Raw genomic sequence first — 23283 nt, 5'->3', positions numbered from 1 at the left:
GTATATAAAATGAAGCTGGAAGGTTTGGCATTCTAAGCACACAAAGTAAAGGCTTAGTGTTTTAGTGTTTCAACAAAAGATTTTCAATATGAAAGCGAGAGAAAGACATTTTTTTTTCATGGTTTTTAAAATGTCATTGTTGGAAAGGAAGATGCTTAATTTCCTTTAGTGATAAACACTGTGAAGGAAGGAAGTGAAAGATTGTGAATTGATTGAAAGTACAACTTTGTATGAGCTTTTAGGCATGGTTTTCATGCCAAAAGATGTGAACAACAGTGTTGTGAAAATGCAGTTTTCATGCTAATGTCCATTAGTAATCCAGCATAGTAGGCATGTCTGTGAGATTGTTCGCTCTCCCTCTCTCTTTCCTTTTTGGATCCTTCTTCAGCCTATCTCCATTGCTGCTCTTTTCTCACACACTTTTCTTGACTATCTCCACCCCCTACCTTCCCATGCTCTCTCATTTTCTGCCCTCATTTCTCTGAGCAATCGTCCCGGGGGAAGCAGAGCTCTGAGGGAAAGAGAGGAGAGGATGTAGGAGAGAAAATGGCAATGACATTTTGTAGGGCAGGCATTTGCTAAGAGGTGGGAAGGGAAAGGAAAACGAATAGAAGAACAGAGGCAGAAAAAGTAAAAGAAAGTGCAAACAGAGGGTAAACAGAACGTCAGAAGAAGGAAGAGAGTTGCAGGGGGGGAAAGAAGGCAACAGAAACAACAGTAGGTAAGGTCATTAGTTCGTCAGTTAATTCAGCCATTCAGTCAACCGTTCATCTGTAAAATGAGAGGTGTAACAAGCTGAGTGAGGATTTTTATTATTGGCAGATTTCTACTGCTTTGATGGTCTTGTGCAGATCAATTAATTGAAGGAAGGTCACATTAAAGAGATGAGGCTGAATAAAATCAGAAAACCATATTTCTCTCAAGTGTGCAGCTGGCAGTGCTGTGTCTGAGTTTGTGTTTACAATGAATCTGCAGGCTATTTGTGCCTTTTTAGACATCTGGGTTATTTGAACGCTACTAATTGGCTGTGAAATAGGATGAAATGTACCACAGCACCCAAGCATTACAGTACATGCCTCTAGACAAATTCTGCATGAAAATCTCCTTGATGAAGCAACAAAACACATCTTCTGATGATTGCTTATACAGGAGTTTATGACTCAGAGTGTTTAACCCATATTTGACCCCGTTTATAAGAAACTTGGTCACAGTTTCCTGCCATAAACTGTCAAGTGCGTATATATGTCTGTGTATTTGAAGCGAGATTGTAATGTCACTGGTGTTTTTATATGGACTGTGGGAAGAGGAGAGAAACAGGAGGAGTGTAGAGGGAGATAATACGAGTGGGTGATTGGGGGGGGGGGGGGGATTGAAAGGGGCCCCAGGAAGAGAGGAGAGAGATGAGTGCAGAGATTTGGTGAAAAAGAGAAAGAGGCACCCTGGACTGGAGAGCAGAAGAGAGAGTTGTGAAGAGGGTGAGTTAGATAGTTGTGAGAGAGGTAGAACAAGGTTGCTGGTGTTAAACAGTTGCGGATAAGGAGGGCAAGTTTAAAGCAGGCCTAAGTGGCCGTGACGAAGCTCCACTCTAATGCCAGCTCACACAAACGCACACTTAGAGCTGGCCCATTGAGAAACAATGTTTCAAATGAGTATGAACTGCAGTTGGTCTGTAGTAACAGAGCTGTTGTGATGACTGACATAGTGGAAAAAATAGATCTGTTGCCTCTCAAAATTGGTTTAAAGTCTCTTCGTGTCTGTGTGGTACAGAGTTATTTGGTTGTTTGGTTTGCATTGTACGCTGGTCGTATTTTTTTTTTCTTTTCTGCCGTCATAGTTTAGTCTAGTGAGACTGACCATGTTATTTTAAATGACGACCGACTCTAAAATAGACTTTTCCAGTAGATGCTACTCGTTGCATCTGAAACTACATCCAAATAAATGTTATAAGTAATACTTAATGTTATAACTCAATGCGAGTCTTAGAATCCAAGTCTTGTCACTTTAGTCGTCTTAGCACAAAGCCCAGGCAGTTATTTTAGATTGAAAATTTCCTGAATCTCCGGCTCCCTCATATCCCAAAATTGCTCTGTTGGAATAATATCTGGTGACTGTGGAGGCCATGTGAGTACAGAGAACTCAATGTCATGTTCATGAAACCAGTGTGAAATTGGTGATGATAGCAATTATTATTATTATTAGCGAGATTGTTGGTTTGTGTGGAGCTATTATCCTGGTTGCTAGGTTTAAAAATGGTGGTTGAGATTTTGTTTGTGTAGGAGCGTCTTTCGTGACTCATCAAGTAATCCCACTGACGGGCCAGTTAGTGGCTCAGATCACATGGTGCTCCGGTGGAGTAGGTACTAAAAAGCACCTGGTACCAGGAACTTCCACCTAATGGAAAATCTAAAAGTCAAGTCAAACCAATTAGGTGCTTGTAAAATATTCCCCACAACACTATATCATCACTGCCAGTCTGAACCGACGCAAAGATGGGATGGATCCATACTTTCATGTTGTTTGCGCCAGTTTCTGAACCTACAACTCAAATAGTGCAGTAGAGATGGAGACTGAACAGACAGGAAACATTATATGTTGTCCAATTTTGGTGAGCCCATGTGAGTTGTAGCGCAAATTTCCTGTTATTCCTTGACAGGAGTCGCACCTGGTGTGTTCTTCTGCTGCTCTATCCCATCTGCTTCGAAGTTCGATGTGTTGTGTATTCAGAGATGCTTGTTTGCATACCCTGGTGGTAATTTAAGTGGTAATTGGAGTTACCGTTGCCTTCCTATCAGCTTGAAGCAGATGTAACATTCTCCTCTGACCTCTGATATCAACATGACCTTTTCACCTACAATACCACCCCCCCTTCTTTTTTTAAATCTATGACAATTCTCTGTAAACCTTAGAAATAGTTGTGTGAGAAAGTCCCAGTAGATTAGCAGTTTGTGAAATATTTAAACCACTTCAATCACCGTTCTTACCCATTCTGATGCTCCTGATGCTCACCTTGAACTTCAGCTGATAGTGTCTGTATGCCTAAATTTACTGCCATGTGAGTAGCTGATTAGAAATTTGTGTTTATCAGCGCTTAAACTGACTTATCTTATTGTGTACTTGTTAGAGTTAGTTTTTTTTTTTAAATAAAACAAATAGTCAAAATTTAGTAAGTTATCTGTCTAAAAAATAAAACAGCTTTGTGAGAGGATTGGAAGAAAACATCAAAGCATAACTTGTTCATTAGGTCATCTGTGTATTATTTTTGTGTAAAATCCATCTCATAAATGTACTTCACCACTGGAGAAGTCAAACACATGGATGTGGAGATGAGTCCCACTTATCAACAAATGATAATATAAAAAAAAAAATCACTTTTGTTGTGTAATGTCAGCATTTTAAAAGAACATTTTTTTTAAAAATCTTTTGTTCACCTGTCTGCACAGGAACATAGTGTCTATATCCTTTCTGATGTTTGCATGCTACACATACACCTCCTTCTCCCTTCCCTACCTCATTAGCCGATCATGCGTAAGGAGACCTGTTCTATTTTTACTCCCGCCCCCTCCCTACACACCACTGGTGCTGGGTGGGTGGGTGGGTGTGCGTGTATGCACGTCCTCTCTTATTGAAGGTGGCAGGGCAGAAAAAAGAAAGACGGAGAGCGGGTAAGATGGTCACAAAATAAAATGCAGACGATGTAATGAATAATAGAATCATAGGAATGAGGCCAGGAAAGCCTAGTCTGGGTGATGGAGAAAATAGGCTGGGAAAGATTCGAACAACTGAAAGCACAGTGAATGATGATGACTTTGTAGTGCTTGATTTATGGTTAGCTTTTAGCCTGAAGCTACTAGATTAAAGGAGGCTGTGTGTGCAGCCAGGTAGGCACCCTGTGTGGATGGATTTCCACATTCCTGACCTTAACATGTCCTTACTGTTTGTGTCATCGCCACATAGTGTTATTAACAAAATTTGCGTCACCGCAAATGAAAGTGTCTGTTTTGTGATAGGGTGTGTGTGGACAGGCTGCCAAAGATATTTGGGTTGACGAGTGTGTGTGCTGACCACAGCTGCAGGGTAAAACCAGTGATTCACATTACAAGCGATTGAGAAATTCGTCCTCTTTCTCTTTCTGTGTGTGTGTGTGTGTGTGTGTGTGTGTGTGTGTGTGTGTGTGTGTGTGTGTGTGTGTGTGTGTGCGTGTGTTTGTGTGATTGTTTGTAACCAGCTGTTGACCCAGATGAAACTTATTGTGTTGCATAATGACTTCCCAAACCTTCGTGTTTTTCTTTACTTGTGTAAAAACACAGTTGATGTCATTCATTAGCAGCTGTGAGCCAAAATTGGCTAACTTATACGAGCCTTTTTATTTCCTATGACATGTTTACAGACATAAGAGCTTTCTATTTTGTTTTATAGTCTGTTTTACCTCCAGTGTAGAAGAAGCACAGATCCCTCTCAAAGGAAAAAGAAACACAGAACCATGTGGCTCATTTATAAATGACGAAAATGTTGCATGCCATGAAAAATTGATATTCTTGCCCAAATAAGTGGTTGAATTCGGTCAGGTTATTCAGAATTTTTCAGTAATGTACAAAATTTGTATAATGCAAGGCATAACCAGTAAGCTAAAACTAAAGATCTATTTATTGTGTAAGTATCTGTTTAATGTGTTGCTTTTAAAACTTTAACTCAGTGCTCTTTCATCGTTGTCACTTTTGCTGCAGGTTGATTTGTCACCATGACAACAGAAGCGGGCTCTGAGACGGAGGTGAAGGAGAAAGCTGAGGAGTCAGCCGCTGAGCCCGACCAATCGGAGAAGGCCACGGAAGATTCCCAGGAAGTAGCAAACGCTGAAGTAGAGGAGAAGGAAAGAGCAAAGGTGAAGGAAAAAGAGGGGAAGGAAGGCAAAGGAATATCTCGATACCTGCCAACATGGCTTAAGAAGCAGAAGTCTCAAAGCCAGGTGAAACTGGGTTCACACTGTTGTTATGTTATATTGTCACAACTCTGTAGGGAATTTTACTTAAATTATTTAGCAACAATCGTTTTTCAGGCTCATTTTAACTGCTGGTGCATTAATGAACTTTTATGTTAGATTTAAATTTTATTTGGATTTATTTGGGTTTTTTGCTAAGACCTCCCCAACGAAGGAGGACCCCCCTACAGAGGAACCTGTTAGCGAGGTGACACAGGAAGAGGAAGGGCCTACCCCAGAAGTGAACGGTCACGCTGAGGAAGTGGAAGAGAAGGAGGAAGTCAAGTCTGAGCAAGTGAAGGAAAAAGAAGCAGAAACTCATTCCAACGCCAGTGCAGACACTGAGGTACTGTTCACGGGTTCACTACAACACTACATAGCATATGCTTTAAAGTAGAGTCAGAAAACAAGATATCTAGTACTGTCAGGTTATAATGGTGATTTCAGAAAAAGAAATATAAACATCCCTTAAAAAATGGTTAAGCTTATTTTTACTTCTTTTTAAACTATGCCTGCTTCCTCCAAAATCTCATTCTGTCAGATGAAAAGCTCAATAACACTCAGATATCTATATAGCATGCAAACTGAAGAAAAGATGAAAAATCCTTGATTATGTCCAAAGGAACATAATCTGTCTGTCACCACTTCTACATCTGACTAATACGTGTTTTCTGCCAAGTCAGTAATGGTTTCAACACAGTTCCACCAGAGGTGGAAATAACCATGATACAATATTATCACAGCACTTCACTCGTGATATGATATTATTGTGATTTTTAACATTTTGATATATGGTTGATAGAGAGGTAGCTTTGTCAGGCCAAGTTTCCCCAGTGTCGGATGGTTTTTCAGTTGGACCGATTTAATGTCAGTTTGCTCGACTAATGTTATCTCAGGATGGTGATGCATGAGATGAGTATTACCAGAGTTTTTTACTTTATTTAATTAAATATTGATATTTGTTATTCCTGTATCGGTATTCTGTATGGATTTTTTCCACTAAAAAAACAATGGTGCTAAAAATCTGGTATGAGCTCTCCGTTCTTTACAGCTCTACATCAGCTCATTGGCACAGTGTCAGTGGAAACAAAGTTTAGGTAACATATTATATTCAGACTTTTAGTATCAACCTTGTTTTATGTCAGAGAAGGAGACCTATGAAATGGGAGTAAAAGTATCCTGCAGCAGTTGCGTCGCTAATAACAGAATACATGTCTGTACCAGGGAATTGTGTGTACTTTACCTGATGGGCTGAGTGAATGGCTTTGCATTTCAGTCTCCTTATGCCTGTGGTAAATAAATTAAAAATCAGTATAGTCATTTACAAACCCTCATGGAAACACTAGACAGACTACAAGGCCAGTGTCAGTATTATTGTACCCTGTAACATATTCTTTAGCGGTCAGAGTGATTAAAGTTCCCCAACAGCATTCTGCTTTTGTTAACCAGCCACATATTGTGGTAAACACAGATGGTAAGAAACCCAACAACGAGATGTGATATTTTCTACAATGTTCAGACAGTGTTGATGTGTATTGACAGTTTACAGCAAACTGCTTAAAAATGCTGTTAAATTACCAGAGCAACAAAGAAACACTGGAGCATACACACACACACAAACTCCTTTCTCCCTTGTGCACATGCACACACATGGACTCTTGCATCCACTGATCACATTAAGCCACCCAGGCCCACCCAGTGACATCAACATTTCAGTGATCAAGCCAAAAGAAACGCCTGCCTTTTCTATGAGCAAATTCAGACTAGAGGGGGAATTACACACGGAAAGGAAAGTTTGGTCTCAACAAGTAATGAAGATATTCTTATGTTTTTAAGAAGATTGCAAGTTTATTTATTTATTTCTTGCAAACCCTGTTAGCCTGCCAAGGAAGAGAAGGTGGAAGAGAGTGCAGAGAAAAGTCCAGAAGAGACCAAGGAGACAACAGAGGGAGAAGGAGCAGAGGAGGAGACGAAGGAGAAGGAGGGAGCAGTGGAGGCTGAAGGGGAGGCAGGAGAAGGCCAGACCTCCATTTTCCAGTCTCCTCTTCGTCTGGTGAGAAAGAACAAGATGAAGTTGGTGGTGTGTCACGTGACCCTGCTGGATGGGACTGACTTCACCTGCGAGGTGGAGGTAAGACTGTGATAAAATTCATAGAGCAATACAACCACAGTGTAAAACATGGCTAGTGTAACCATGTGAGATCAAGATAGTATGTTATGGCTCCAAATATAGTGTTTCCACTTTAATATTCTAAAGGTTTGCCTGTCATGGTACAAGAGTTCTCACACTTTTCTATATCTATCAGCAGTTTCTTGCTTCCTTTGAATACTGTCCTTCGAAATGTAGTTTGTTTCTGTGATGTAAGGAGGTTCCTCCAGTTGTTGACAGAGCAGGTCGACACATTGTCCATCTCATGTTCTTATGCGCGTCACGTGAGTGCCAGTTTGTCAATGATGTAATCGCTAATAGGATGTAAGATCTAGTGTGTGTGCACGTCAGTGTGTGCCTGTGCATTTGAGTATTTAACTTCCTTACTCAGTGTGCAGTAATGGCAGAAGCACCAGCTCACATTGTTCAGGGCGTAGTTCAGAAGGATAAATGCATCGCAAAGCAGAGCGAGCTGCAGGGGCTTGCCTGGGGACTAAAACACATGCACGTACGCACACACTCCCACCAGATTATGGGGTCTCACAGATTAGTTTTCGGCATCTGTTCCTTCCTAACAAGCACGTGTCTTAGACCCCCTACGCGCACAGTTGGACATATTCATTACAGATACATCACACGTGCATCAGCCTTATAGTGTTTCTGTTGGGTAAGAGAGGAGTTTTTTGTATTTTGCTAGTTTTTAATACTAAAAATGATGGTTAATAACATGTTCACCCAAAGACATGCACATTTTTTAGCTGTTCCTCTCCTCACATTCACACACTCTCTCACATTCAGCGGGAAGCTGCTCAGAATAGCCACTGTGCAGAACCACCGGAGCTGTTAACGCTTAAATCTTTGGTTCAACGACCCCTGAACAGAGCGCTGACCATTTCCCTTGCCAACATTTTCCCATTTGGCTTGAGGGCTTTTGTCGGTAGCCTCCGTGTGGCAAACCTGCATCCTAATCTACAGTATGGCAACGCCCAGCAGCGTGCCAGTGAGAGAGTGCGCTTGTTTGAATAGAAGCTGCTTTGTTTCACAAGAGATAACGCTGATATGGCAACTAACTGCTATTGTCCTATAATGCACGCGCACACACATACGCACTCACACACATATCCATCCATGCCTCCCTCTACATGCTGGCATAGTTAGGATCGCGAGAGGGAGAGATGCACAATGCATTCCAGAGATTAAATTTTCTGTTTTGCCCAGCAGGGCCTCCAACACACACACACACACACACACACACACACACACACACACACACACACACACACACACACACACTCTCTCTCTCCCTGTCCATTCTTCCATCATCCATCTGTCCTATTTATTAACCCCTGGCATCAAATTCATCCCTGAGTAATAACTTAATGCATATTTTATTGGTTGTAGACCACTGAATAAAAACTCTAGCGAGACATTTTCTGACTTTGTTGAGGGTTTCAAAGAGGGAGTCTTAGTGTCACGTGGGCTTAATGCCGATTCTAAGAATTTTACTTAATGTTGGTTTCAGCAGGATTTTAGCATCACGTGGTTTGTAGTGTTTCATAGCATTTCATTAGGTACAGATGTTTCAGTTTTTAACACTGAGTTAGAAATATGTTTGAGCAGCAAGAAACAAACAGGTAATTCATCTTCTTTTAAATGACTGTGGCTCTAATCCCATTTACATAAACTAAATACATAATCTATACGACTGCCTGTTGATATTTCAGTTGACCTCAGCCAGTGCCTTGCTTGAAGGCACTCTGGTGTAGACTCAGGGACTCTAAAAGGCCACGTTCTCAGATTTGCGTGTGCGTTGCGCATGTGTTTGACGGAGTCTAGGAAAATACCGCAGATGTTTTCAGCCGTCCCAGAACAAGAAGAAAAATGCACTCTTTCATCCCCTTCCTTTCACTCTCACCACGCTCCCTGCCCAGTCTATATGTCTCTCTGCTGAATAGCACTCAGTCTGTGCACCAGTGTTACACTGAGGCTGACTAACTGAAAAGAAACAAGCGTTATTTGATTATTTCATTCTTTCCCATCATTTTTCCCCAGCTGTCCACCCTCTTTCTGTCTGACCTTTTGTCTGCTTAAAGGTTGCGCGTGTGTGTGTGTGTGTGTGTGTGTGTGTGTGTGTGTGCGTGCATGCGTGCGTGCACGCTTGCGCATGCAAGCATGGATGTGTGCTAAATGTCATTGTCATAGCTGAGTCTGGAGGATTTTATCGCTAACAGTTTTTTTTTAAAAAAACTTTTAAAGGAATGTGTGGTCCAGATGGCGAGACTGAGAGAGAGCGTGTAAACCAATAATGAAACAGAAGAAAATGAAACACAAGGAAAAGAGAGACTCTGAGAGTGAGAGAGCTGTGGACAGGAATTTTACAAGTGTCTCATTTTGCCATAGTGAAAAGGTTATGAACTTAATCAGGGGTCCCGTGTGGTTCCAAGAATATTTCATAAGCTTAAAGCTTGATGTTTGAAACATTTTGGGGAAGAAGCTGGAAATATTAGAGTGGTTTATAATATTGTTTTAATAACAGCAGTTATAATAATAAAATAAATATAATGTTTTGTTTCTTTGCAGAAACGTGCCAAGGGTCAGTACTTATTCTTTAAGGTGTGTGAGCACCTTAATCTACTGGAAAAAGACTACTTTGGCCTGACGTACAAGGATAACCATGACCAGAAGGTTTGTATCCATAGACACACATACTCAGGGTGTAACAAATAAGTTAATAATGTCCTCATGAAGAAACCGCAGACATGGATGCTTTGATATTGTGTAGTATATATGGCAGAAGGTAACAGTCTTCTTTTTCTCTTTCCTTGTTCCCTTCTCATTCTAGTGTTGGTTGGACCCCACTAAAGAAATTAAAAGACAGATACGCAGTAAGTAGAACTTTTTTTTTTTTTCAGGACGCTGACATAAAGACACTCAAGTCCGTCCGTCCATCCGTGCATCTCTTTCGCTCTGCCTTAATGACACAAGATGGCTTTGGTTGTTAGAAAAACAAGCATCTTTGTTATCATGTCAGCCAAAAGGCAATGAATAAAATATTGAGCTAGTAAAATGGGACAAGTGTCCACATATCAAAAGAAAAACAAACTGCATCACAATTAAGTCAAACAAAGGCACCAGAGATATTTGAGACCAAACAGCAGCAGTCTGGCACCCTGGCAGAGGTTACCAGGGTGTGATCGCTCTACTTTATTATTTATTGACCTCTTTATTGACTGTTGTTCATTTATCAAAGGGGGCTGAGGTGTTGGATCTCATCTTTTGTTGACTGACAGCCATTAAGGGTGTGGTACAGAGCAGCGAACGGTATAAAGCTTTGTTTTATAATTGCATGCATGCAGTATGTCTGTGATAGTGGACAATATGCCCTATTTGTGACAGCATCTATAGTTTAATGAGAAGCTTAACGACAAACTGGAGATGAGCTCATCAAGTCACAGCTTCTGTAGTTTGTCATTGCATTTTTTTTTTTTTCAGTTAAAAGAACTTTCATTTGGTGTTATTTCCTTGTTAGTTAATTTTTTAGATACAGTTTTGTACTAGCATTTCTCTATCATATCCACCTAAATCTAACATTTAAAGTTGACATTGATTTGTAATGGGTTTTACTGGGGTGGTGGACAACGAAGTAATGCCAGGTCAACATTTTTCTTGGTCATTCAGTAGTAATGCCTTGGGGGTGATGAAAGCAACCAAGTAAAGGGCATATAAAATCTATTTATTGTGGCACATTGCTTGCCATAATTGAGTATTACTAAGTATTGCAGATTGAGTAATACTCAGTCCTCCTGCAGCATTTTAATGGACCTAGACACTGCTGTTTCATATTGTCATGCTGGTTGGATCAGTCGACACAGTCACATGGACTGATTCAGAGTGCGACTCTGTAATTCTGAAAGTCACAAATGTTTGAAAATCTTCACTTCTTTTTGGTTGCTGTCCATTTCTTACTTCTCCTTTTTACACTATAACCAAAACAGGCTTTAACACACTGTCGTAAACTTGAATTTGCACTTTTAAGAGTGAGAACATATCATTTAGGCACATAAAATCTTTTTAATTAGTGCATGTTAGGTAGTTATGTCTGGGTGTGTTCAAGTGTGTGTGGCTGTCGCTCGTGGATGAGCGCTGTGCATCTGGCTGTGTGCTCAGTTTCTCCCGCTGTCTACGGATGTTTATGGCCAGAGAGAGAGACCGTACATGTGGGCTGATGTTCATTTGAGTTACTCATATTGCCTGTGTGCGTACACAACACCACGCAAATGACAGGGTTGGCACAACTCTGCTCTAAACTGCTTGGAGTTTATACTCAGCTGTGACTCTGTTTCACTGCATGCTGGGGTGGGATCTAAACATTGTAACTGAACCCTTTTCTGTTTTGTTTTGTTTCTTAAACGTGTTCTTGAAATATTTTTAAATGTTGCTATCTCTGCAGTTCTTGTGACAAAAAGTTAAACTACATTCTTACAAATTTCTGAAGAATTAAATGGTCATCTCTTAATGCTTGTCAGTAACCCTAAATAGGAAGCTTGACGTTACACTCAACATATGAAGAGGGTGTTTCCTACGGTACAGGTTATTTTAACAATATGGGTGTTGTGTGGGTGTGCATGGTTTTTAGGACTGACACTGTAGAGAGAGAAAATGAGATAGTATAAGGTTACTAGAGTAAAGTAAAACATGATACAGTGCATGTAATAGAAAATGCTACAGAAAGTGCAGATAGATTTACAAAGGAGAAAAAGGAAAAACAGGGAAATTCATTTTACTCCAAGTGGCTGAGGCATCGTGTGCATTAATGTGTCTCAGCCAATAAAAACACAGCTTCGTCCCCCCATAAATATGAAGCTGGCTAGAATCAGATGTCTAAAGTAAAAAGATTTCCATTGCAACAGATACCACAAATAGAAAACCAGAAGTAAAACTTTCAGTCCTTAAGTTTTGGATTAGGACTTTTGAGAATTAAACGGTTTCACTGTGAGAAATAATGAGAAGATTTCTTTTTTTCTTCTTTTCAGTTTTGACATCAGTGTTGCAAAATATCAAGCAGAGAGCGCTACTCTGGATAAAATCCAGTCAGTAAACTCGTCCCATTTGTGTGGCTGTTGATACTTGGCAGCTTTCAGATTTTGTCCAAAATCAAATATACAGTTTTGGATGCCTCAGTCTGGTGATATTGTTTGCCATCTTAGTACGTTTGGAGCCAGTTCAGTTAATGCAATGAGAATTGCATTAGCTTACACTAATAAATTGGCTGGTGAGTGTAGATGATAAGCAGGTGGCCTCAGGTAGATAAGAAAGTTAAAATCAATGTTCTGGTTCTCTTGTTACTCCCACATAAGCGTCACTGGAATTTAAGCAAAGGAAAAATTAGTTTTCCCTTTTATAATAATTTTAAAGAAATGGTTTGCATAAGAAAAACTGAGCACAAGTTGACTGCTGGAGGATAAAATGGTCAGAGAACACCTTTAAAGCGCTCAGTGCTGCCAAAAAAATTTCTCTTACGTCGATGGACCTTTGAGGAGGAAATGTTTTTACACTGATGTGCGACTTTTCCAGATGGCGCGATCTTTTCTAATCTGTAAAAATAAAAAGAGATGACTGGAGACAAATTAGAACTGAAATTAAATTTGTGTGCTTCAACAGAAAACCACAGTATGACAAGGTGATGGATGTGTTAGTGGTCGTGATTAGGTCTTTGTTTATGATCAGTGAATCAGCATTTCAGTTTGATATTTGGTGAAGCTAGGAAAATAGGTTATATAAAAAATTCTCATTTTCTAGCTTTACTACATAATGATCTCTCTGTCTGTCTTTCTACAGGTAACAACTGGCAGTTTGCATTCAACGTCAAGTTCTACCCTCCTGACCCATCCCTCCTCACTGAAGACATTACAAGGTATACACACACACACATCAGGGTCTAACACCCAGTGTTTCCTTTAAATTTATTACTTTTTATTTGTATTGAACATAAAAAAAAAAAAAGTAGCATAATTATTACTGTTTCTGGGCTCAGAGTGGGTGCCAAAAATAATAATATTTTGGGTTGACCTTCAGACATTTAGGGGATGACTTATGTCTGTCCTTAGTTTTAGTTTGATTAACTCATGTTGGGATGCTTCTTGAGGGGCATGAACATGCAAAGTGAAATAGAAAGCACAGGATAGCAACTAGCACCAACACCACAATCCAGCACACTATCACACATAACTAAAATGACACATCACAAATGGGGGGAAAAGGCAGCTCTGGTATCAAAGCACTTATCTGGCCACATATCAAATAAGAGCAAAGTAGAAAATTGAACCAAAATACAAAAAATTTAGGCCCTACTATCAAGGCCAAAAAAAGTTGGCTTTGTGCATGTTATTTCTTTTTGCATTTATACATAGGCACACACGCACAGAGGCATGCTTCAAGCACACAGCATTTAGACAGAGGTTTGTGTCTAATGGAGCGGACCGCTTCTCTGATGGTTGCACTTAAAGGCTAAACAAGGACACACTCACACTGCTGTTGACCTGCTGCAAAAAAGTCCTAAATGTTCTTCGGCTCTGTAAGTCTGCAAATTTATAAGGAGCTCCTGTTAAGTTTTAACAGTCAGATTGCTAATCAGTGCAGTCCACTAGTTGTATTCCACAGGATTTTCCACAGACTGTATCCAATACCTATTTTCTATTCATTAATTATCTAATTAGCCATATTAGAATGGAAAAATGCAGTATTGTCCTGGGACATTATATTGACCTAGTTAACAGGGAACTGTGTAACTCAATGACTGAGCTTTAAGCCTCCCTGTCAGCAAGTGTCCATCCTGCTTAAAGTGACTTTGAAAGACATTTTCAATAGGCAGAATAACACCTTTGGGTCTTTGGGTTGTTTGAAGTGACGTTTCATTAGATAATGGATTCATGACCAGAGGGTTAATCCAGGGGACAGCTTACACTGTTTAAATCCACACGGCTGCTAGACAAGTCAGTAACTGCAAATATAAACATTATGATAGATAAGTATAACAGCAGTTGTGCAAACATCAAAGAAATTTAATCCATACCAGAGGATCTTATTCTCAGGCTTAAAAGAAGCACGGATGTCTTTAATATTTATTGTGAACAATAGAAGTGCTTCCACTTCAAAGGAAACTAAAGAAAAAGCTTTGAACAAGTTTTGTTCTTGTTTATACTTGACTTGGTTTCAACTTGTAATCCGTCCTTGTTTGCCCCCTTTCTTCTTTTGTAGGTACCTTTTGTGTCTGCAGCTCCGTGAAGATGTGGCTTCTGGACGGCTGCCTTGCTCATTTGTAACTCACGCTCTGCTGGGCTCATACACGTTGCAGGTACAGCATGTGTAATTATGTACTTGGATGCTGTGTATTTATTTATCTGCGTTTACATGCACAAGTGTGTGATGTGCAGCCGGTGGATACGTAACTGTCTTTTTTGGAAAAAGCCAATTCGTACATAAGTTCTTTTTCTTTTTTTGTTCTTCTTCTTTTTTTTTTTTTTTTAACAGGCAGAAATTGGCGACTATGAACCTGACCAGCCTCGCCCTCTGGACTTCATTAGTCAGTTGACCTTCGCACCAAATCAGAACAAAGAAATGGAGGAGAAGATTCTTGAGCTCTACAAGTCCCACAGGTCAGTTAGGAAGTTCTTTTGAGTGTATTGTATATGAGTTTTATGTGTCTCCAGCTGTGCTTTAAAAAAAAAAAAAAAAAAAAATTTCCTGTTTATATTTGCACAACTGGACATCACACCGATTTGTACAAGGGAGCTTCCGTTGCGTAGCGTAGAGCAGTTTTACAGTGTCTGTCATGTAAAAGTGATAATAATCCACTTGAGGGTAATCGAAATAAGACCTTATACCAGCTGATTAGAAACAGGGGTTATCTAAACCTAACAAGAGTAAGTAGCAGCAGTAGAAGTTTGATAACATAGTCAGATTGTAGGCTCATGTTATCTGTCCTCATTACATCACAACATTTTTAATAGAGTAGAAAGAGATGCGCAAAGCACTTTACCATTCCAACACAACACGCTGACTTTTAGGCAGCCTGTAGACGATTGACTGTTACTTCATTAGAAAGATTTCCAGCTTAAATTAAATTATCTTGTGGTTTGAAGTAGTGTTTTTTTTTTTCCTGTTTTACAATGTTAGAGTAAAATTTATGCTCAGTGTGTCTGAACTGCTACAGTGGAGGGCTGGTAAGGATAAGAACCGATTTTCATATTCAAACATTTCACATACGCAATAAAGAACTTTGTAGTGTAGCTATTGGAAGGCATTAAGAGACTATTTTCATGAACAAAGACTTCTACGTTTGTACGTTCAATTTGAGCCTTAACGGTACATTTAAACGGTACAACGGTACATTTAAGTTAAAATTAGAATTAAAAAAAAAAAACTTGCTATAATACCATTTAAGCAGAAAATGATCACTATATAGAAATATGAGCATTTTGAATTAACTGAGCCTTTTCTTTGCTTTTCAGGGGAATGACACCAGCACAGGCTGACACCCAGTTTCTTGAAAGTGCCAAGAAACTGTCCATGTATGGCGTGGACCTGCACCACGCTAAGGTATGAATAAATGAATGAACCCTGTCCTCTCCATTGTTGTCAACATCTGTGGCTGAGCAGATTCTTTGATGTAGGGAGAGGGTGTGTGTGTGTGTGTGTGTGTGTGTGTGTGTGTGTGTGTGTGTGTGTGTGTGTGTCAGCTGTGCAAACACTCGGGGAGGCCATTACCATGGGAACAGCCAGTGTTTCTCACTGGGATAGCAGGTCATCAGTGTACTGCGTGCATGTTTTCATGTTTGTCTCAGTATGTTTGTGTGTCTTTATGCAGTATAGGCAGAAAAATGAGAGTCTTATAGATAGAAAGGAAGGATGAGAGATTGAGAAGGGAAAATAAATGGAGAACAGAAATAAGGCCAGAGTGAGATGGGGACAAATACTTGAAAGGGGCATGCTCCACTTTTTGCAACACAGAGAACCAAGGCAAAGATAGAAAAGCAGAGAGAGCCTTTAAAATGCGGAAAATCTTTTTTCCTTTTTTATTTATTTTTTTTATGGCATACCAAAGATGTGGGAATTCAGGGAGTTGATCTATTTCTGTCCTGTGCCATTAATTTGTTGCACAAGTCTCAGAATCCCCAGGGCCCACAAAGGAACTGTTTCAAATACTGGATGTCAAAACATTTTAAAAGCACAAATGTAACACACACTGAGTAATAGTATTTCAGGGAATTCATTATTTTAGCTGCGAAAAGGAAAAGATGGACACTAAAGAGAGATGCATTTGATTCGATTCCACCTTGTTCAACTTTTTTTTTTTCATTACAAATTATTCTTTTCAGCGGAATTTTCAGTTTTTTCATCTCCTTTTTGCAGAAAGTTTAACAAGTTCACCTCTTTTCAGCACAATTTTCAGCTTTTTCACCTCTTTTCAGTTACCTGACAACCAGTTTGGCTCAGTGAGATGAGTAGCAGCCTTGAGACCAGGAGGCCCGAGTTCACCCAGCTCACGGCAACATTTCCTTTCAGCAGACAGTTCAACCTTTTCACCTCTTTTCAGCACAAATTTTAGCTTCTTCACCCCTTTACAGCAGAATTTATGGCTTTTCACCTCTTTTCAGCAAAAAATTCTGCTTCAACTGTTCTCAGCATGATTTTCAGTTTCTTCACCTCCTTTCAGCACATAGTTTTACTTCTGCTGTTTTCAGCAGATTCCACTACAAGGCATTCACACTGCATTTTCGCAGGAAATGCAACTTTTACTAGTTTTCTTTAACATTCCCTCTGTCAGTGTAACCAGCCAAAATATTTGAATGTAGCTGCAGCGCAAGGTCAGAGATCGATGAGCAGCTAATAGCATGGCAAGGCCATGTGATGTTTGTGTGCATGTGTCCTGATAAAACTGTCCATTATCCGCATATTGCATTCTCCATTAGTACAACAGATTTTTCCTGTGTTACTTCACTACTGTAATCAATACCATTAGCAGATGGTCTGGGAGCCTTAAAAGCTTTGTCAGTGTGTTAGTCTGCCAGCCAAATGCGTTACAGTTGTAATGAGTGTCACTGTTTGTGTGTGTGGTGATGGTGACCTTAAACAGTCTAATCAATCCATGCACAGTATGATCTGGCTTGGATAAATAGATGGTGTTTACAACAAATAATTAATCAAATTAATATATGTTATGCACATTTGTATCCTCACAGGATTCAGAGGGTGTGGACATCATGCTTGGTGTGTGTGCCAACGGACTCTTAGTCTATAAAGACAGGCTTCGGATAAATCGCTTTGCTTGGCCCAAAATACTCAAGATTTCATACAAGAGGAACAACTTCTACATTAAAATCAGACCAGGAGAGGTATGTATGCACACACGAATTAGGTTTACCTAAGCTATTTATTTTATCAATGTGCCCTTTTTACTGTTAAGAAAACGTTTTTTTTCTCACTGATATTGTGCTTGATAGACGGAGCAGTTTGAGAGTACAGTGGGATTCAAACTCGAGAATCACCGAGCTGCCAAAAGGCTGTGGAAAGTCTGTGTGGAGAATCACAGTTTCTTCAGGTAGACTGATGCATCCATACTGCCTCTGGAGTCACTTGTGTTATTTTTCTTGAAAAAAAGCTGTGCATCTTCCCAGGAAGTCTGTGAAGAAAGCGTATCTCAAAGTGCGTATTTGTTGCCTTAGACACAGCAGAAACATCCATATAGATAAGCCTGATGCCCGTGTTTGCTTTGCGTGTGTGCACATTTGTATGTTGTGTTTGTAGAGATGCCTGAGTATTTCTTTCATATCCTGTTCAAGGAGGAGTTGCCTGGAAGCATTTTGCTTTCCTTACCCATAGACTTATAAATGTGATGATCAGTGTTTCATTGCAAAATAAATTAATCTGAATAAGCTTTAAAAGTCATGTTTCTCTCCAGTACCACCTCATCTCTCTCCATCTCTCTTTTTGTCACTAGGTTAAATGCACCAGAGCCTCCTACCAAGGCCCGCTTTTTGACTCTGGGCTCAAAGTTTCGTTACAGCGGGCGAACTCAGGCCCAAACCCGCATGGCCAGTTCCCTCATAGACCGACCGGCGCCCAGCTTTGAACGCACGTCTTCAAAACGCATCAGCCGCAGTTTGGATGGAGGTAACAGACATGAATGCAACTGAAAGTGAGGCATATTTGATATTTCAGCTTCATTCTGAACTACGTCGAATGAATGGACAGATGGAAGGAATGAGGGGCAGATGGAAGTAGGGTCATGGATTTAGGCATTGCGCAGGGTCGTGTGCATGTCTGTGTTTGTACTGATGGTAAATGCTCGATGCCTGACCAGATACAGGAAATAGCTGGAGCATATGTTTCCTGTCACACAGTGAGAGACAGAGAGGGAGAAAGAAAGAGCTGAAAAGAATAAATGTTCTGTGGATCAAAAGTATGAAAAAACAGAACAGCAGAGTGAAGAGAAAAACGCCAATTGTTCGCATTTTGTCAGCACAAAAGTTGTCATTAACATCAGATTTATAAATAACTGTAGTAGATCATCTCATGTAGAACGGTAATAAAACCAGCGTGTTCTCTATGTCTATAGAACTGTGATGTGGTTTTGGCTTTACCTTCTTTGCCTACACATTTGTTTTGTTCTGCTTTGTTATGGAGGGGTTCAAGATTCCCAGATTCCAATTCATGCAACTGTGCACCCCTGTTTAACATGTGGTTATACTGTTAGCTGATATCGCCCCCTGCTGGGTACATTATTCTACTGCAACTTGATGTTTTATACTTGAGTTTATTTTGGTGCATTTACTCTACTACACGTTTTTGATTTTATTAAATTTTTTTAATAAAAGAAAGCTTTTTAATAAAGCTTTTATTATTTTATTTTTTTAGCAATTATTTACTTGTTATAGTTATGCAAGTTTTCAATAAGTAAATAACTGTGATTGCCGTTTCTTTTGTTTCTGATCGCGTAGCACCAATGATCAGCATAACTGAGGCTGGCAGAGAATCAGCTGAGAATGGACGCGAGCCTCACCTGGAGCTCCACTCTGACTCAAAGGTGTGTTCATAAATCAGATGTAGCATTTGCAGGTACAAGAACAGAAATACGAGATAAAAATAGAATGTGTGTAGCTCAGTTCTATTTTTTTTTTTTTTTTTTTTTGGTTTTTTTTTAATTTATACCAGTGAGTCTATGTTGTCCCATGGAAACGGTCTGTTATATCAAATAGAAATACAGTATGTACTGAGAGCTATAAATCCAGAGACAGTTTCTGCTGTTTCTTGTTACTGTTGTAAGATAGCAGTGTTTGCTTGCTTTATGTTTCTGTGAAACGATGAATATGTGTATTTTCTTTTCCGGGTTTGCAAAACTGTGACACTAGAAGTTAATCATGTGTAAACATAACCATTTACGCATCACTGTTGATAATTTGTGGCGAGTCTCCTCCACTCTGTATGTGTGTCTGATGACGATGACTTCTTAACCGTGGCAGGTGAACAAAGTCTGTTATTTCTACTCTACATGTCCCCCGCTACTCATTTCATATGCAAGTGGGTTCGATCAATTAAAGTCGAGAGTTGGGCCTTTTTCAACGGTTTTCACTGGAATCTACAGCTACAAATTCAAATAGATTTTTCTTTGTCCATTTAGTGATCAGGAATAAGTGACTACTGAGACACTGCGATATCAACCTTATCTAAGGCCAGAGGACAGCTATTAATTTGCCTCCACAAAATGTGAATGTATACAGGAGTGGTAGAGGTACATAAACCAACAAAACGAAGAAAGCCTCATGTCTTCAGTCTCATATTTTTAATGGTTTTCTTATCAACTACAACAAGTCTTAACAGAGCAGCTTTTCAAGTAGTCCAGCATTTTGCTCTATTGGCCTAACTGCTGTCCTCTACTGAGGAGCTGTGTCCCTCTTATTCATAGTGCTCACTACTAACTTGAGCCCGTCTCTGAACAATAGATGAGTATACACAGATTACTGCTGTGTGCTGCTGTGCATGCCTCCTGTTCCAGCTCCCTTTCCTCACTCCCTCCCGTCTCCTCCTTACCCTCGCTCACATCCCAGCACTCTGGACTTGGCACCTGTCTTGGCCCTTTTAGTGGTGACACACCCTGTTGATACTTTTTCTGCCAGCACCTGTGCCTACTGTTTTCTGCACCTATGCTCTACCCTGCTATGTTCACTTGTAAGCGATTGTGGCGTGTTGTTCACTGACTAATGTTTTGTCTCTTTCCCTCTCTCTTTTTTCTTTCACACACTCCCTTTTTAAAAATTTTATTTCTTTATTTTGCCGTTCTCACACCTCTCTTGCATGTTGCCACTTGTTGCTGCCATTTTATGAAATCTGAATAATTTTAATTTTTGCACTCGATTATTTTGATTTGTCATTTAATTTTCATTTCTTCATGGCTTGCTCCTTCACTTTGCGGGTGTGTGCATTCGCCGTTGTTTGATCTCACCCATCTATCCACTCTCTGGCTCTCTTGTCATATTGTGCCCTCTCTCATTTCCTGCTTTTTCTTCCTCTCCTCTTGTGTCTTCCTTTAATTCTTCCCTCTCCATCAGTCAATCTTCATGTTCCCCCTCTCCTTCTCCTCATCATCCTCACTCTCATCCATCCCACCCTCCCTCGACTCCATCTCCGAGCTTGACCACGTCCTTTCAGATATCTCCGAAGATGAAGATCGTATCGACGACGTGGACTCGGCACACACGCTGTGGACCCTCCCCTCAAACACCCTGTCCTTCTTCACTGATCAGCAGTTAGCAGATCTTGAGCAGCTCGCACAAAACCCATCATCCTCCCAAACATGCTCCTCAGAGATTTTGAAATCTGTGGAGAGCTGCCAGGCTCAAACCAGAGCAACAGCTGGACTGCTAAACTGGCGAAGCTGGTTCTCTCTGAAGGGTGTGGTTAAATACGTTTCTTTTGTGTTTGGCTTCCTCTCCGTTTCAGGAAATGGAAACATGTGTCTGGCCACAGGTGCATTTTCAAGATTAATGAAGAAACTGCACCTTTTTTCTCCTGCTTTGTTCATGATGATGTTTAAGTGGGTTCCAAAATTAAATATTTGCACCATCACTGCCTGGAATTATAGAGTCTCCAATATGATTATGTCCAAATTAGATCAAATCCTTAACATTTTGACATTTAGATGGACTCATTTGGTAGCATTTCTTATCCAGCATCTTCCTCCAAAGATCAGTAATACAGTTGCTGCTTTATGTTCTCGTCCAGCTCAATTGAGTTTACCCAACATATCTTCTCTCCATCCATCAATACTCTCAACCATTGCTTCCCTCTCCTCTCTCCCTGCTCGCCCCTTTTCTTTTCCATCTTGCGGCTCTCTCCCTGCCTTCTCTTGCTCTAACCTCATTGCATCTGTACACCGCTACCTCCTGAATCCCTCCCCTCTGTTTCTGCCTTGCCTGTTAGTCGTCTTCCTCCTGGCAGTGATGCTGACAGCAAGCCAGTCTGTAGTCTTAGCCCTGATTTTAGCCACACCCCTCGGTCTGACCCTGTGCTACTTGGAGAAAGTTGTCTCCAGTCAAAGAAAAACCGCTTTGCCAGTGTTTCTCGATGACGGGCCCGATGATCAGTCTGAGAATCAGTTGAGCTCTGTTTTCAACAGGCAGGCTTCTCCTCTCACACCAACACACACGCCTCCTCGCATCAGGCACCGCACTAATACAGAGGCCACCTGGATGCAAGAGATGTGTGATCCAGCTGCATAAAAGCAACATGTATACACCTCCTGGTCCATATTCCACTCCCTCACTTTGTGTTTGACCTCTTTTTGAATGCATATGATGTCTGTCACCTCCTTTTGTTCATTTCCCCCACCAGCACTTCCTCTAGCTGATATATTTTTTTTTCTACCTCTTAATTCCTTACCGTGCAAACCCCAGTGTATTGTTTGAAGAAACAGAGTAGAATAAGATTAAATTAAGAGTTAGAACAGTGAGAAGACATTAAAAATGTATAGCACAGAGACAAATATGTACATTGCCAATATAGAGAAAAGGTCACTTTATTAAGAGTTTAAAATAATGTACAGAAATTGAGAGGAGAGCAGAGAGACTAAAAAAAAGGCAATGGTAATGATTAGTGATGTTCAGATCATTGTCAGAGTAGTTGCAATTAGAGGTTATTAATTGTAGAGCTCTGTTGTGGTTGCTCTGTGTAATATAAAACTGCTTAATGTCCCTCTAATCAGATGTGGTGACGTAATTATATAAATTACATAAGTGCACTTTTAAGGCAGTATCGATTATTTTTAAAAGTTATTTTCAGTTGTGTAGTTCTGCATAGAAAGGGTGATGCTGAGTAACTAATAGTTGATCACATGTTAGAATTGTACATACAGTTGCCTCCAGATGCCTATAGCACCTGCAGCTTATTGCGTTTGTGTATAATATGTAATAAACATTAAGACTAAACAGTGTTACACCTGCCCTGATCCCTGACGTTCAGCACTCTGTCCTCTACCTCTCTGCACTGATCAAGTCATTTTAGACAAAACTCTTCTAGTGTTTCTGTAGTACCCATCCTGTAAACCTTTAACAGTTTCACTATTTTGGACTTTGAACTCATTATGCAGCTAAGTATAAACGTAAAGCTGTAAATATAAGGCTGCCTTTCAGTCATATGATAGAAGTATACACACACTGTAAGCAGTTAGTAGCACCTTCTGTCCCCAGATCTTGACCACCTCAGCATCCTTTCCTGTTACTGTTCCAATGGGTTTGGTGCTAAGGTCACATGACCAGCAGTACTCCCTAACACTAAAGGTTGCTGTGGAAGAAAATAGCTTTTCCCATCATCCATTTCACTCTTTTCTTTCTTCGTGCCCTTGCCTCCTTCATTTTGTCCTGACTACCATCACCATGACTACGACACTGAAGGTTACGGTGGTGGACGTAAGCCCTGGCGATGCAGAGGCCATGCCCTCCCAGGTCTGTAAGGCCTGTCTTTACCCAGCATGCTTTGCAAATATTAAAGAGATCAGAATAAATTGACATTATGCAGCTAAGAACTAGTGTGAAGTGTTTACAACATTGGTTTTATGTTGCAATGGAGCAAACCTGTCCTTATTGTCTCCTCGACTTTACCTCAC

At 40.2% G+C, this 23283-nt stretch overlaps 1 protein-coding gene across 19 annotated transcripts in view; it reads left to right on the top strand.

Moving 5' to 3' along the window:
• epb41l2 (erythrocyte membrane protein band 4.1 like 2) overlaps nt 1-23283 on the top strand; it is a 51540-nt gene that overhangs the window by 12546 nt on the left and 15711 nt on the right. For 12 of the 19 annotated variants that reach the window (XM_026193840.1, XM_026193834.1, XM_026193841.1 and 9 more), the window contains exons 2-15: nt 4725-4963; nt 5136-5321; nt 6855-7106; nt 9705-9809; nt 9967-10009; nt 12963-13038; nt 14382-14478; nt 14655-14779; nt 15635-15722; nt 17366-17518; nt 17627-17724; nt 18124-18296; nt 19124-19209; nt 23072-23122. In XM_026193840.1, the coding sequence (XP_026049625.1) occupies nt 4739-4963; nt 5136-5321; nt 6855-7106; nt 9705-9809; nt 9967-10009; nt 12963-13038; nt 14382-14478; nt 14655-14779; nt 15635-15722; nt 17366-17518; nt 17627-17724; nt 18124-18296; nt 19124-19209; nt 23072-23122 (1758 nt within the window). In that variant the 5' untranslated portion in view covers nt 4725-4738. The other 7 variants (XM_026193838.1, XM_026193837.1, XM_026193848.1 and 4 more) reach the window with 3 other exon arrangements.

This window comes from Astatotilapia calliptera, chromosome 15 (assembly GCF_900246225.1).
Source record: "Astatotilapia calliptera chromosome 15, fAstCal1.2, whole genome shotgun sequence".
In the NCBI taxonomy this organism is placed as follows: domain Eukaryota; kingdom Metazoa; phylum Chordata; class Actinopteri; order Cichliformes; family Cichlidae; genus Astatotilapia; species Astatotilapia calliptera.
The sequence above is the reverse complement of the archived record's forward strand: the minus strand, read 5'-3'. Positions and strand labels throughout refer to the sequence as shown.